This window comes from Ostrea edulis, chromosome 7 (genome assembly GCF_947568905.1).
Source record: "Ostrea edulis chromosome 7, xbOstEdul1.1, whole genome shotgun sequence".
Classification (NCBI taxonomy): domain Eukaryota; kingdom Metazoa; phylum Mollusca; class Bivalvia; order Ostreida; family Ostreidae; genus Ostrea; species Ostrea edulis.
In genome coordinates, this window is record NC_079170.1 from 77,904,879 (window position 1) to 77,919,290 (window position 14,412).

The 14,412-nt window shown below is 36.4% G+C and overlaps 1 protein-coding gene across 2 annotated transcripts in view; it reads right to left on the bottom strand.

Moving 5' to 3' along the window:
- The window catches only part of LOC125655023 (acetoacetyl-CoA synthetase-like), a 33,988-nt gene that overhangs the window by 16,256 nt on the left and 3,320 nt on the right, over positions 1-14,412 (bottom strand). For both annotated transcript variants that reach the window (XM_048885138.2, XM_048885139.2), the window contains exons 3-9: positions 12,808-12,911; positions 12,082-12,199; positions 8,682-8,801; positions 5,117-5,214; positions 4,646-4,760; positions 1,594-1,672; positions 1,125-1,266 (exon numbers count right to left, since the gene is read on the bottom strand). In XM_048885138.2, the coding sequence (XP_048741095.2) occupies positions 1,125-1,266; positions 1,594-1,672; positions 4,646-4,760; positions 5,117-5,214; positions 8,682-8,801; positions 12,082-12,199; positions 12,808-12,911 (776 nt within the window). The remainder of the gene's footprint in view (positions 1-1,124; positions 1,267-1,593; positions 1,673-4,645; positions 4,761-5,116; positions 5,215-8,681; positions 8,802-12,081; positions 12,200-12,807; positions 12,912-14,412) is intronic.

A 14,412-nucleotide genomic window follows, 5' to 3' on the forward strand; every position in this document is an offset into this window, starting at 1 on the left:
TTTGATAATTTGGATTACATTTATTATTTTATAAATGTGGATTTAAAGGGGTATATAATAAATTTATCATTACTACAGTAACTTGATCTGAAGAGTTGGATCACGTCTCGTTGACAGGCACGGATCATCAGATCAAACTCGATGCTTCGCGTCTCGTGTGATCTGATGATCCGCGCCTGTCAACTCAACGTATCCGACTCTTCGGATCAAGTTACTGTAGTGATGATACATATGTACCCATATGCATGTATACATATATATTGTGATTGTAATTTTTGCGGATTTTTCATATCCACAAAAAATAGACAACCGTAGAAAATACCTGTTATATGGTACATGTATTTCACTCTTAGACTAACTAAAATATACAGTCAACTCTCGATAAACCGCCACCTTTTGTTCTTATGAAATTATGGCATTATAACGAATTTGGCAATGAATTGAATTACTGCCATCTTGAAGAAATAGAGTTACCGTTCTTTTATATGTAAGAGTTATCTTTCCTCTATTTACAATACTTATGTAAGTGAGCGATCCTTTGCTACTAAGATGTCGCCCACTGTCCTTCTTTTGATATAGCATTTTCCCATAAAACAGAAAATGATTTGCAATATCCTGATGGGTACATTTTTTATGATGTCCTTGGTACGTAATGATTTTCTTTTTCTCATCGAAATTTAACAGGACCCTCTTTCGTGGCGAAGCCATAGCTAAATTGTATAAACAACTTGACTACAGTTCATCTCGAGTATTTTTCTTGTTTATTCAATACAGCAATTACTGGGATCCTTCTGTCCAGGTGTACGCCGGAGATTGATAATGACCAATTTACTGCTTCACTGACCACGTGCACCCGTGGCGGTTTATTGAGATAATTAACACGTTGAAATAGACTTTTGTAATGAAAACACTGTGGCAAATGGCGATAGCGAATTTGGCGTTTTAACGAGAGTTTTAAGTAACAGGAAAAATGTTCCAAGAAAAATACGGCGTTATAACGAAAATGGCGATGAATTGAGTGGCGATAATTCGAGAGTTACCTGTAAATGATTTAAAAGTTCCAGCAATTTCAATAATGAATCCGAGTTATTTTTTTTATACTTTGATCAATGTAATCCACTTACCCCAACTGAATGGACCATACATTTAGGGGCTCCCGTGGTCCCAGATGAGTACATTATAAATAGAGGATGGTTGAAGGGCACCTGCTCAAAGTACAGCTCCACATCAGAGTCAATGGGCGACAGGAAGTCTTCCAGGAGACAACTAAAACAACAGCATGGACACTGGTCAGGACTGTTGTTCATGAAGTCGCGTATCACACAAATATCACGATTAATCTTACACCCAACTAAAACAACAGCATGAAGACTGATCAGGATAATTGTTCGTGAATTTACACATCACACAAATATCATGGTTAATCTAACTCCCTGAGGTTCATTTTCACTGTAGTTTAATTTTTGCTATTTTCAATATAAGTCAAAACCATGCAGTCAAAACTTAAGCAAATATTATGATAGCATCACTCTAACAGTTACATCAAAACTGGAATATTACAATTGTGTTTTATTTTACCTCAGGACATCTCACCTGTTTGATATTGCAGAAATATCACTGGATGCATCCGGAACAAACCTCAGAACCACAACCTTTTCCAAGTCAGGTAGCCCTAGGGACAAGACAATGATGTCATTAATTGAGTGAGGATGAGAAACGAAGAAAAGGTCATTAATTGAGTGTGGATGAGAGAAGATGATAATGTTTTCTATTGAGTGTGGACGAGAGAAGACAATGTCATTGACTGAGTGTGGATGAGAGAAGACAATGTCATTGACTGAGTGTGGACGAGAGAAGACAATGATGTTATTGAGTGTGGACGAGAGAAGACAATGATGTTATTGAGTGTGGGTGAGAGAAGACAATGATGTTATTGAGTGTGGGTGAGAGAAGACAATGATGTTATTGAGTGTGGGTGAGAGAAGACAATGATGTTATTGAGTGTGGGTGAGAGAAGACAATGATGTTATTGAGTGTGGGTGAGAGAAGATGATGATGTTATTGAGTGTGGTAGAGAAGACAATGATGTTATTGAGTGTGGACGAGAGAAGACAATGATGTTATTGAGTGTGGGTGAGAGAAGACAATGATGTTATTGAGTGTGGGTGAGAGAAGACAATGATGTTGTTTAGTGTGGGTGAGAGAAGTGAGGGTGGTAGAGAAGACGATTATGTTATTGAGTGTGGGTGAGAGAAGACAATGTTGTTATTGAGTGTGGTAGAGAAGACAATGATCTTATTGAGTGTGGGTGAGAGAAGATGATGATGTTATTGAGTGTGTCAGAGAAGACGATGATGTTATTGAGTGTGGTAGAGAAGACAATGATGTTATTGAGTGTGGGTGAGAGAAGATGATGATGTTATTGAGGGTGGTAGAGAAGACGATGATGTTATTGAGTGTGGATGAGAGAAGACGATGATGTTATTGAGTGTGGGTGAGAGAAGACAATGATGTTATTGAGATTGGGTGAAAGAGGACGATGATGTTATTGAGTGTGGTAGAGAAGACGATGATGTTATTGAGTGTGAGTGAGAGAGGACGATGATGTTATTGAGTGTGGGTGAGAGAAGACAATGATGTTATTGAGTGTGGTAGAGAAGACGATGATGTTATTGAGTGTGGAGGAGAGAAGACAATGATGTTATTGAGTGTGGGTGAGAGAGGACGATGATGTTATTGAGTGTGGGTGAGAGAAGATGATGATGTTATTAAGTGTGGGTGAGAGAGGACGATGATGTTATTGAGTGTGGATGAGAGAAGACAATGATGTTATTGAGTGTGGGTGAGAGAGGACGATGATGTTATTGAGTGTGGATGAGAGAAGACAATGATGTTATTGAGTGTGGGTGAGAGAAGATGATGATGTTATTGAGTGTGGGTGAGAGAAGACGATGATGTTATTGAGTGTGGATGAGAGAAGACAATGATGTTATTGAGTGTGGGTGAGAGAAGACAATGATGTTATTGAGTGTGGATGAGAGAAGACAATGATGTTATTGAGTGTGGGTGAGAGAGGACGATGATGTTATTGAGTGTGGGTGAGAGAGACAATGATGTTATTGAGTGTGGGTGAGAGAGGACAATGATGTTATTGAGTGTGGTAGAGAAGACAATGATGTTATTGAGTGTGGTAGAGAAGACAATGATGTTATTAAGTGTGGGTGAGAGAAGACAATGATGTTATTGAGTGTGGGTGAGAGAAGACGATGATGTTATTGAGTGTGGGTGAGAGAAGACAATGATGTTATTGAGTGTGGGTGAGAGAGGACGATGATGTTATTGAGTGTGGTAGAGAAGACAATCATGTCATTGTAGTGTACATGTAACCTTCCATTGTACAGCTGGAAAAACAGATGCAGTATTTTCCCAGCGAGTTAGCGCTCTACAGCTATTTATTGTACAGTTCACAATCTCACCTGTATCAAACTTACTGCAGCTGACTGACGTAATTATAAAGATACAGGAGACTTCTTTATTTTATCTGTGATAAGTACATGGAATTATTGAGAATGATACGATTATTTATTGGGATTGATTGATTGTTGATTCAATCTAATCAAAATCAGATCTTCTCTAACCGTTACACTGGAGAAGGATCTGACAGCATTTCATTTGAGATCATATGTTATTGACCCCAGTCTCATAAAATTATTCAATACATATTTAACCAATAACAATTATAGCCTGACAAAGTATCAAGTACCAATCAGAAATCATTTTATTGATCAGAAGCGTATTTGGATTGGAAGTTCGCAAAAAAAATAGTGTCAATCCATGAAATGTTTATTAAACGAATTCCAAATATCAGCATTATCAACGGAGGAACGTAGGAAGATCTTAGATATTATACATCCATTATCGTTAAAATATATTTTATTTGTGTGGTTAACATCGCTCATGGCCGCTACCATCTTCTTCAATTATTCCCCCGTGCTTCTCAGTAATAATTGACATGCATATGATAAATGCCAAGTATGTTCCAATATAACAGCAAAAACTTTCATGTTAGCGAAAGCCATCATTTGATTGGTCAAGTATGAAAGGTGAAATAACACGACCTCAAACGCAATGCTGTCGGACCCTGCTCCAGTGTAATGGTTAAAGAAGATCTAATTTTAATTAGAATGGTTGTTGATTGTATATTGTTTAATGTTCCTCTTGAGAAGTTTTCACTCTTATGGAGATGTCACCATTGCTGGTGAAGGGCTATAGAATTTAGGCCTATGCTTGGTGCTTACACCCTTTGAGCAGGGAGGAATCTTTATTGTGCCACACCTGCTGTGACACTGGACCTCGGTTTTTGAGGCCTCATCCAAAGGATTGTCCCCATTTAGTTGTCTTTAATGACAAGCAAGGGGTACTGAGGACCTATTCTAACCAGGATTCCAACAGGAAATCGACGTCAGGACATTCTAGTTGTGAAATGTGAATGCACATTGTAAAGCACATAGAAAAAAGGGAATAAGAGAAAGGTCAGAGTTCACAGGGAGATGTAGTGTACAGGTGTCAGGTTAATCAGGTGTAACTGTTATAATAAACCATCAGATTACACTCAGTCATCTATAACAACAGTATAAGTACATACCTCTGACCACTTGTTCCAGCTTCTCCAGGTGTGAGTGAATTTTACCATTGTACCACACAGCATTAATACTGAATATCAACTTGGGCTTTATTTGTGAAAATCTGTCTAGAACACCCTACAAAATCAACATCAGATGAGGGATCACAGATACTTCACAAAATCAACATCACATCAGGGATCACAGATACTTTACAAAATTGTTTAATATATGGAGATTTGTGGAACATTTCTAAAGGCTTTATCATTGTTTGCATACAGATCTGTAGTCAGTTTCCCCCCAGCAGAATTTTCTGGGAATATGCACATCTACACAGTGTGTCCTTCTCAACTACAAAGTTTCACGAAATTCGGTTGAGCGGTCTTGGAGGGAGATGTGCTGACAAGAAAGGGACTGACGGAGGGGTCTAAAACATTATACTCTCCGCTTCGTTGTGTGGCGTATAATGAAGAGAGGTAGAATCTCAGACAAACCTGCACCCCGAAGTCTGGGGAAGTGGAACTCCAAATGGCTCCTATGGATGCAGCAGCTAACATGGCCTCCAGAGCCTCACAACAGTTTGGAATGTACCCTGAATATATTGTAAATGTATTAGTTCCACATGTACAATGCTTAGCAGAAACTGAATATATTGTAAATGTATTAATTTCCCATGTACAATGCTTAGCAGAAATTGAGTTTTTGCTTGTTTAGCTTTAATTTAATTTCACATTTTTGCAACTACATGTACAGAATGTATATGCAAGTTAATTCATGAAAATAGACATTTTTTCCATAAATTTAATTTAGCGGAAGTTTTCTTTCACCATAAGCACTCAACAATACACTGCCTAATGTAAATTTACAAGAAACAGACAGAACCTCTAGAGATTCAAAACAGTTTGGTTTCTACCACGAATATCAACAGACAAGCACTATATGTGCCCTGAATATAAACAGGCAAATAATGTGGAGCCTCACAACAGTTCTGTTAAGTACCAGGTACATGTTAAAGCTTTAACATTGTTTGCTATTTCTATTCAGTGTATAATGTACCCTGAGGTTAAATAAAAACAGGCAAAAAATTGTGGAGCCTCACAAGTTCAGTTATAAACCAGTTACATGTTTTAGTGCTTTAATATTGTTTGCTGTTTCTATTCAGAGTATAATATACCCTGAGGTTTAATAACAAGAGGCCCAAGGGCCTAGAATCGCTCTTCTGATAAATTGTACAACCCCACCATTTCTATTCTTAGCCTCTTAGTATTCTAAATCTTTAGTTAAATCCTAAGAATTCAAAAAAGTAGGTCAATGTGACCTACTTTTTGGTTTACACATTTTGAGAACCCAAGAAATATCAACTGACAAAGTTTGATGATTTTAAGCCAATTAGTATCTGAATATTGAAATATAGCTGTCAAATTCCAATCGTAGGTCATGGTGACCTACTTTTTGGTCAGCGAACTCCGAACATGCAAGACCCATCAACTGACAAAGTTTGATGACTGTAGGTCAAATAGTATCTGAATATTGAAATATAGCCGTCAAATTCCAAAAGTAGGTCAAGGTGACCTACTTTTTCGTCAACACCCTTCAAACATGCAAGACCCAACAACTGACAAAGTTTGATGACTGTAGGTCAAATAGTATCTGAATTATATAAATATAGCCGTCCAATTCCAAAAGTAGGTCAAGGTGACCTTCTTTTTGGTCAACACCCTTTGAACATGCAAGACGCATCAACTGACAAAGTTTGATGACTGTAGGTCAAATAGTATCTGAAATATATAAATATAGGTGTCCAATTCCAAAAGTAGGTCAAGTTGACCTACTTTTTGGTCGAAACACTTCGAACATGCAAGACCCATCAACTGACAAAGTTTGATGACTGTAGGTCAAATAGTATCTGAATATATAAATATAGCCGTCAAATTCCAAAAGTAGGTCAAGGTGACCTATTTTTTGGTCGACACACTCCGTTGACTCAAGATGCATCAACTGTCAAAGTTTGATGATTGTAGGTCAAATAGTGTCTGAAATATAGTAATTTAGCTGTCAAATACCAAAAGTAGGTCACGGTGACCTACTTTTTGGTCGACACAAACCGAAGACGAAGACGCATCAACTGACAAAGTTTGATGATCCTAGGTTTTACAGTGCCCAAAATATGCATCTAAAATTGAAAATGTGAAATTTGAATATCTGCAAAATTCAAAAAGTAGGTCACTGTGACCTACTTTTTTTATAAATATGTTTCAAGGCCTCAAGATGCATCAACTTACAAGATTTGATGATTCTAAACCTCTCGGTATTTGAAATAACAACTTAAAATATATCTATAAATGATAAGCCATAAAATTCAGAAAGTAGGTCACGGTGACCTATTTTTCAGTTGATGCATTTCAAGGTCCCATGATCCACCAACTGACAAGTTTTGATGATCATAGGCTTCAAAGTGTCCAAAATATGCATCAAAATAAATTTTAAAATAAATACCTGCAAAATTCAAAAAGTAGGTCACCGTGACCTACTTTTGAGACAACTTGACACAAGGTCCTAAGATGCATCAACTGTCAAAATTTGATGATCCTAGTCCTTATAATGACTAAAATATCTAAGATTTAAGGAATTTAAAAAATTTTTAAATTTAGGTCAACTTTGAAGTGACCTTGAGACCACGCCCTTTGCCCCAGGGTAATGCCTTGAACAATTTTTAATCTACAACATATCCTCATCCTTATGTGTAAGTTTGGTGATAATCTGCCCTGTGGTTCTTGAGAAGAAGATTTTTTAGCAACCACTACTTTTGTTTGTATTTTCCTGATTATCTCCCCTTGTTAAAGGGTCACATCCCTCTATTTAGTATGTATGAAAGCCCTTGGGCCAATGATACCCTGTACCAAATTTGAAAGAAATTGGCCAAGGGGTTCTTGAGTTATAGCTCTTTTTCTAAAAAGTTTACGCACACCGCACACCGCACAAATTTGGGCCAATGATACCCTGTACCAAATTTGAAAGAAATTGGCCAAGGGGTTCTTGAGTTATAGCTCTTTTTCTAAAAAGTTTACGCACACCGCACAAATGGCCATAGCATTAGCTCTTTGAGCCTTTGGCTCAGAAGAGCTAAAAACAGGCAAATAATCAGAGAAAGTTTCACCAACACACATTTTATTGCATGAAATGATTCAATTTCTCTAAAATTAAAACTACAATTGTGTGTAAATATTTAGTGCATACAAAATTTAAATCATGGTACTTATCAAGGAACAATTTTGTGCCACTGTTGTACTCCATTAACAATCATAAAATAGTTCTGTAGTATATAGAGGAGAGAAAATTTATGGCTGGACCGGGAATCGAACACGGGACCCCTGCATTACTAGTCAGGTGCTCTAACCACTGAGCTATCCAGACCGATATCCACGGTCCGTATAGACCTAACTATTACAGTTTTATCATTTTGTGCTAATCACATCACAATAATCAAATACTTTTGTTGTTGTTGTGCATGATCAACAATCATGAATTGCTGCCTTAGTGTTCTTGTATGTTAATATACAATTAAGGCAACAATTTGAAATTTCATTTAATTTATACCAGGAAAATTTTGCCCTTGTTTAATGTTGACACAGTCTAGGATGTTTATAGTTCACACACTAAACATACTGAATGACCAAATTAAAAATATGGGGACAATTTTAAAATTACTTAATATAGACATTACTCTAAGCAGCAGTAAACTTGAAGGTGAATGGTTTTCAGCAAATTGTCATGCAATGCCTCTGGTGAAAAATAATGAAAGACAGAAAATACTCATACATCTGTCAATGGTACCTGTTCTTATAGTGAATCACATTCAAAATGAAAATTTGTCAAGAAAAACAGAAACGAACTGCGGTGACCACGACAATGAATTGCAGTAACCACAGCACAACAGAAAGAAACAGAAATAAATTGCGGTAACCATGACACAACAGAGAGAAATAGAAACAAATCGCAGTAACCGCGGCAACAAATCGCGGTAACCATGGCACGACTGAGAGAAACACTGTATCATACCTACGACTCGGTCCCCTTCCTGTACCCCCATTTTCCTCATGGCTGCCGCATATCTTGCTACTGTTGATCGGAGCTGCTTGTAAGTTTTCTTTTGTATACCTTTCATTCCTAGACCCTCTCCTGAATAATTAGACAACCATTGGACAATAATTAGACAATGATTATATAGACAGTAATTGTTCTATAATTAAAAAATGATTAGACAATAATTAAACAATGATTAGACAATGATTAAACAATAATTAGACAATGATTATATAGACAATAATTGTACTATAATTAAAAAATAATTACACAATGCATAGACAATAATTAGACAATGATTAGACAATAATAAGACAATGATTAGACAATAATTGTACAATAATTAGACATTAAATAGACAATAATGGGACTATAATAGTACAATAATTAAACAAGAGGCCCAAGGGCCTAGAATCGCTCTTCTGATAAATTGTACAACACCACATTATTTCTATTCTTAGCCTCTTAGTATTCTAAATCTTTAGTTAAATCCTAAGAATTCAAAAAAAGTAGGTCAATGTGACCTACTTTTTGGTTTACACATTTTGAGAACCCAAGAAATATCAACTGACAAAGTTTGATGATTTTAAGCCAATTAGTATCTGAATATTGAAATATAGCTGTCAAATTCCAATCGTAGGTCATGGTGACCTACGTTTTGGTCAGCGAACTCCAAACATGCAAGACCGATCAACTGACAAAGTTTGATGACTGTATGTCAAATAGTATCTGAAATATATAAATATAGCCGTCAAATTCCAAAAGTAGTTCAAGGTGACCTACTTTTTCGTCAACACCCTTCAAACATGCAAGACCCAACAACTGACAAAGTTTGATGACTGTAGGTCAAATAGTAGCTGAATTATATAAATATAATCGTCCAATTCCAAAAATAGGTCAAGGTGACCTACTTTTGGTCGAAACCCTTCGAACATGCAAGACCCATCAACTGACAAAGTTTGATGACTGTAGGTCAAATAGTATCTGAAATATATAAATATAGCCGTCAAATTCCAAAAGTAGGTCAAGGTGACCTACTTTTTGGTCGACACACTCCGTAGACTCAAGATGCATCAACTGTCAAAGTTTGATGATTGTAGGTCAATTAGTGACTGAAATATATAAATATAACTGTCAAATGCCAAAAGTAGGTCACAGTCACCTACTTTTTGGTCGATACACTCCGAAGACTCAAGATGCATCAACTGACAAAGTTTGATGATTGTAGGTCAAATAGTGTCTGAAATATACTAATTTAGCTGTCAAATACCAAAAGTAGGTCACGGTGACCTACTTTTTGGTCGACACAAACCGAAGACTGAAGACGCATCAACTGACAAAGTTTGATGATCCTAGGTTTTACAGTGTCCAAAATATGCATCTAAAATTGAAAATGTGAAATTTGAATATCTGCAAAATTCAAAAAGTAGGTCACTGTGACCTACTTTTTTATAAATATGTTTCAAGGCCTCAAGATGCATCAACTTACAAGATTTGATGATTCTAAACCTCTCAGTATTTGAAATAACAACTTAAAATATATCTATAAATGATAAGCCATAAAATTCAGAAAGTAGGTCATGGTGACCTATTTTTCAGTTGACGCATTTCAAGGTCGCATGATCCACCAACTGACAAGTTTTGATGATCATAGGCTTCAAAGTGTTCAAGATATGCATCAAAATTAATTTTAAAATAAATACCTGCAAAATTCAAAAAGTAGGTCACCATGACCTACTTTTGAGACAACTTGACACAAGGTCCTAAGATGCATCAACTGTCAAAATTTGATGATCCTAGTCCTTATAATGACTAAAATATCTAAGATTTAAGGAAATATAAATTTAGGTCAACTTTGAAGTGACCTTGAGACCACGCCCTTTGCCCCAGGGTAATGCCTTGAACAATTTTTAATCTACAACATATCCTCATCCTTATGTGTAAGTTTGGTGATAATCTGCCCTGTGGTTCTTGAGAAGAAGATTTTTTAGCAACCACTACTTTTGTTTGTATTTTCCTGATTATCTCCCCTTGTTAAAGGGTCACATCCCTCTATTTAGTATGTATGAAAGCCCTTGGGCCAATGATACCCTGTAACAAATTTGAAAAAAATTGGCCAAGGGGTTCTTGAGTAATAGCCCTTTTTCTAAAAAGTTTACGCACACCGCACAAATGGCCATAGCATTAGCTCTTTGAGCCTTCGGCTCAGAAGAGCTAAAAATAATTGTAGAAGATCAGTGCAACAAATCTTGAGAAAGATGAGAAATTTGACTTGCAATGAAGAAAGTCTTCGACCGTGAAAATAATTTAGTTTTGAGGACACGCCTGTGTATTTTAAACAAAAACCTCTCATAAAAAGGACATACCACTAATCGTTGACAATGGTATTTGTATGAAGTTGAAGAGAACTTCTAACAGGGAGGTGGTGCTATTAGTCATCTTTGTGTTGTACATGTCAATATGTATGTGTGTTTAAGTGTTTTTAATTGTGTGTGGAAAAAAAAATATGTTTGTGAAACACTATGCCACAGAGGCAACAAAGAAACTATAAACAATGTCAAAACCTTAGGCACAAAAAGAGAGGAATTTGTATATGAAATATGAGATACCTATCTCTCACCATGTAAAAGTTTATCAGCAAGTTTAAGTTTAATCTAAAGTTTTGAAATTTGAGTAAAACCCTAATTTCAAGGTCACAACATTAAAGATCATGGTAATAAATCACACAAAGGTCTTGTATAAGGATCCCATACACAAAATAAGAATGCCCTATCTTAAATCATTCAGGAGATATTGCATAGGTTAACTTAAAATAGGTCAAACTCCAACACAAAGTCAAGGTCACAAGTCAAAAACTTTGGTGCCAATAAACAGGTCTTGTCACAAGGAATGCACATATGAAATACATGTAGATCAAGAGCCTTATTACTAGCCATTAAAAATTATGAGCAAGCTAGGTTAAAGTTCCGGACGGACAGACAGGACAAAAACAATATGCAACTGACTTTAGTTGCAGGGGTATAAAAACAACAGGAAAAACAAATAATACTATCACTTACCATTCAAAAGAGCTATAAGCAAGCTTACAGTTTCAGACGGACAGAAAAACACAGAGGACATAAACAATGCAATCTAATTAAAATTAGATCCTTTGATCCGCTCATAGTCGATGAGCGGATCAAAGGATCTAATTTTAATTAGATTGATAAACAATGTACCCTTGACTTTAGTTGGAATGGCATAAAAACAAAGAAAAACAAATAATAATACCAATGTCAAAACTATGTAATATACATAAATAAACATATCTTCTAATCAGTTTTACATGTATGTTTCATGAAGTTATTCACACACCTGGAATTTGCGGGATTCTTACCTGTGGCGTAAACTGCCACCCTGTCATCATTGTAACGCAGCAAGTTCTCCGCAAAGTTCAGACGACTTCCTCGGAACCAGGTTGGAATCTCGGAAATACCTTTTGACTTGTCAATCACCTGAAAATGAAGTTAACAGCAAATGACAAAGTGTACCATGTTATAAATAATCCACTTTCATTGCAGAATTTGAATCATACTTATCAGAATAATACAACACTAAATCTGAATATAAAGATAGGACTGCTCAATGTGATACAAATAAAATGTCATAGTGAAATGTTATGTTATTGTACTGTTTGCTTTGCCTTCTAGGTCAAAGAAAGTCCAGCATTCACATTTTACAAAAACTTTAAAATATTCCATTTGGACACATTTCTACAAGAACAAAACAACTTTCCTTAATCCTTACACAAATTTCTTGCATAGAGCTAGTTGTGAAGTGAATAACTTGAATAAAGAACCATACCACTTATCAGAACTGACTATAGTCAACACTGTACTGTGATACCTCTGTATAAGACTGAGAGTGTAAACAGTCACACCACTTATCAGAACTGTCTATAGTTAACACAGTACATACCTCTGTATAAGACTGAGAGTGTAAACAGTGACATCACTTATCAGAACTGTCTATAGTTAACACATTATAAATACCTCTGTATAAGACTGAGAGTGTAACAGTCACACCACTTATCAGAACTGACTATAGTTAACACAGTACATACCTCTGTATAAGGCTGAGAGTGAATGACATCCGTAAACAGCCAAACTTCTTCCCAGAACTGACTATAGTTCTCACAAGACCATTTATGAAATTCTCTATAGGTCTCTGTAAAACAAGTACAGTGTATCTTATGATACATGTATATATGTAATAGTCAGTAAATCAAAATAGATAAATCTGCATGTAGATCAACTGTCTTTTTTCTTTATTTAGATAAATGTTCTCAGAATGAGATACAGCCTTTATTATTCGTAACTGCAGTCAGTGTAAAATGTTAACTTTGTGACCCGGGGAAAGTGGGGGGGGGGGGGGGGGGGGGGGGGTTGTCGAGCCTCGCTCATGTCTTAGCCTGGTCCAACCTAACACATAGAGATAAGTGTTGCAGTCTTGAGCAAGGTACATAGCTATAAATATATGGCCTTTCACCCTCAGTTGATGTATCAGTAGAAGTGAAAATTCCCAAAGGGACTTTAAACGAGAACGAAGAACAAGAGGCCCATGGGCCACATCGTTCACCTGAGTCACCTTGGTCCATATCAGAAGATTTTCCATATCTATTTGCATGTAAAACCATAGTCCCTATTATGGACCCAAACCTACCCCTGGAGGCCATGGTTTTGCAAACTTGAATTTACACTATGTCAGAAAGCTTTCATGTAAATGTGAACTTCTTTGGCCCAATGGTTCTTGAGAAGAAGATTTTAAAGATTTTCCCTATATATTTGTATGTAAAACTTTGATCCCCTATTGTGGCCCCATCCTACCCCAGGGGGCCATGATTTTAAAAAATCTGAATCTGCACTATATCAGAAAGCTTTCATATAAATCTCAGCTTTTCTGGCTTAGTGGTTCTGGGAAGAAGATTTTTAAAGATTTTTCCTATATATTTGTATGTAAAACTTTGACCCCCTATTGTGGCCCCATCCGACCCCCGGGGGCCATGATCTTAACAATTTATAATCTCCACTATATCAGGAAGCTTTCATATAAATCTCAGCTTTTCTGGCTCAGTGGTTCTTGAGAAGAAGATTTTTCCTTTCAATTATATGTAAAATTGAGGCCCAATTCAATCCCCGGGGTCCATGATTTTAACAAACTTGAATCTGCACTATATAAAAAAAAAAACAAAACAAAAACAAAAAACAACAAACAAAAAAAAACTTTGACCCCCTATTGTGGCCCCATTCGATCCCCGGGGGCCATGATTTTAACAATTTAGAATCTGTACTATATCAGGAAGCTTTCATATAAATCTCAGCTTTTCTGGCTCAGTGGTTCTTGGGAAGACGATTTTAAAGATTTTTCCTATATATTTGTATGTAAAACTTTGACCCCTATTGTGGCCCCATCCGACCCCCGGGGGGGTCATGAATTTAACAATTTAGAATCTGCACTATATCAGGAAGCTTTCATATAAATCTCAGCTTTTCTGGTTCAGTGGTTCTTGGGAAGAAGATTTTTAAAGATTTTTCCTATATATTTGTATGTAAAACTTTGACCCCCTATTGTGCCCCCCCCCCCCCATCCGACCCCCGGGGGCCATGATTTTAACAATTTAGAATCTGAATTATATAAGGAAGCTTTCATATAAATTTCATCTTTTCTG